Source organism: Colobus angolensis, unplaced genomic scaffold, assembly GCF_000951035.1.
Source record: "Colobus angolensis palliatus isolate OR3802 unplaced genomic scaffold, Cang.pa_1.0 Scaffold210, whole genome shotgun sequence".
NCBI lineage: Eukaryota > Metazoa > Chordata > Mammalia > Primates > Cercopithecidae > Colobus > Colobus angolensis.
This window is the reverse complement of record NW_012115267.1, coordinates 434,453-436,636: the sequence shown is the minus strand read 5'-3', so window position 1 is coordinate 436,636 and position 2,184 is coordinate 434,453. Positions and strand designations below refer to the sequence as shown.

Genomic DNA, 2,184 nt, shown 5'->3' with positions numbered 1-2,184 from the left:
CCCGCTGGTGGCGCTCTCAGCCCCGCGGCCGGCCCCGCCTCCCCAGAGGGGCCCCGGGAGAAGCAGCTGCCCAGACTCATCATCAGCAACTTTCTGAAGGCCAAGCAGAAGTCGGGCGGCACTCCAAACCTGCAGCAGAAGAAGAGCCAGGCCCGGCTGGCCCCCGAGATCGTGTCTGCCTCCCAGTACCGCAAGTTCGATGAGTTCCAGACAGGCATCCTCATCTACGAGCTGCTGCACCAGCCCAACCCGTTCGAGGTGCGCGCCCAGCTGCGGGAGCGGGACTACCGGCAGGAGGACCTGCCGCCGCTGCCTGCGCTGTCCCTCTACTCACCCGGCCTGCAGCAGCTGGCACATCTGCTGCTGGAGGCCGACCCCATCAAGCGTATCCGCATCGGCGAGGCCAAGCGTGTGTTGCAGTGCCTGCTGTGGGGGCCCCGGCGCGAGCTGGTGCAGCAGCCGGGCACCTCGGAGGAGGCGCTGTGCGGCACGCTGCACAACTGGATCGACATGAAGCGGGCCCTGATGATGATGAAGTTTGCGGAGAAGGCGGTGGATCGCAGGCGGGGCGTGGAGCTGGAGGACTGGCTTTGCTGCCAGTACCTGGCGTCCGCGGAGCCCGGGGCCCTTTTACAGTCGCTGAAGCTCCTGCAGCTTTTGTGAGCCAAGCCCCAGCCTGCACTGTCGCTGCGCCTTCCCTGCCTAACCCTTTCCTGTCTTGCCTTGGAAGCGCCCATGTCTCCCTAGGAAATGGTACAGATGACTGGTATACCTGGATGTAAAATATATAAATATATATATAGAAGATACATATACCATATATAAATATGAAAGACTGAGGATGCTGTCGCCCGTCCACACTGGTCTCTCTGCACCAAGTCCTCCCTGTTTTCTTCTGTAATTATGTACATTTCTAGCTCCATGCAACGTCCTGAGGACAGTTCTGTGACCAGAATGCAGCCTGGACACTGGCCTTGATACCTTGTTTAGGATTTCTTCACCCTTTTGTCAAATTGTTATTTAAAGAAAAAAAAAAAAAAGGAAAAAAACTTCATTAAAAATTTTTTTGGTTGAGTCATGAGCAAAGCCCTTTATCCTTAAGTGCCTGAGTGCATTAATATGCTTGGTGGGTAAAACGGACCTGTCTTTGGTCTGACGCTTTTCAGGAGATACAGCAGCAGTCTACAAAGGACCAGGCAACTGGGTACCAATTAATCTTCCCTGTTTCTCTTCCCACCTGGAAGCCTCCTGGAAAGAATCCAGACACAGCCGCTGTGATCCCAGTGGTTTGGAATTCAAACCCATTTCCAGTTTGCTAAAGCTGGTTGCCATTTGTATCATTCAGAGACGTGCCTGAAAACCGAGTCCACCCCAGATGGCTCAGATGAAAAGACCTTAAAGGGACCACTTAGCTAGGTGTGATCAGGGTTATGAGAACAAAGAGTGACAAGGACAAAAGCAAGGGCCAGAACAGCGGGACAGGGGAACATACAGGAGGTATTTGCACTGAGATCTCTACAGCCAGAGATGGGAGTCTCTGTTTCCCATCTGTCATCTCCAATCTAATAGGATACCAGACAGCAAGGGACCTTGGGTGATGCAGTCTGAAGGATCAGCCTCCAGGGGCAGGGAGGAGGTAGAGAATGCATGGGATGCCAGGTGGCAAACAGCCCACTGTTCCTACTGTACTAGATACTGGCAGGGTAAGAATAGAATTCAGGTGTTTCAACTCCCAGGCCAGTACTCCCTCTGCTGTTTGGGCCTCCTTCAAGTCTCCTTTTCTAAAACCTCATTTAACACATCTATTGGCACCTACTACTTACTATAGTTAATACTTGTTACTATGCCTTTAAAAACACACAAAGAAAATTAGGAGACATCATATCTTTCCTCCTCAAAACTAGACACATGCACAAAAGTCAAAAATTACCTATTTGAAGAGAAATAGCCCCAAGACTCCTGTATTTCTACCTAATGGGTAATCTTCCAACTAGATAACTAATTAATTTCTAAAATCTTGTTAATAACCCTGGACAAATTAAAACAAATACAAAGATCTGAATGGATGTTTTAGAAACCTGGGGATGCACTTAGCAGGAAGGATAGGAAACTCTCCCAGGTCCTCTTCTGCATATTAATTTCAATCCTTTTGTGAGTTCCACCTTCCAGCCCCTGACTACATGT

At 50.5% G+C, this 2,184-nt stretch overlaps 1 protein-coding gene across 1 annotated transcript in view; it reads left to right on the top strand.

Annotated features, from left to right (window-relative positions):
* Positions 1–1,081, top strand: part of LOC105512396 (tyrosine-protein kinase SgK223) — a 111,683-nt gene extending 110,602 nt beyond the window's left edge. The window contains exon 7 of the mRNA XM_011942838.1: positions 3–1,081. Coding sequence (XP_011798228.1) covers positions 3–663 — 661 coding nt within the window. The 3' untranslated portion in view covers positions 664–1,081. The remainder of the gene's footprint in view (positions 1–2) is intronic.
* Positions 1,082–2,184: the final 1,103 nt, after the last annotated feature.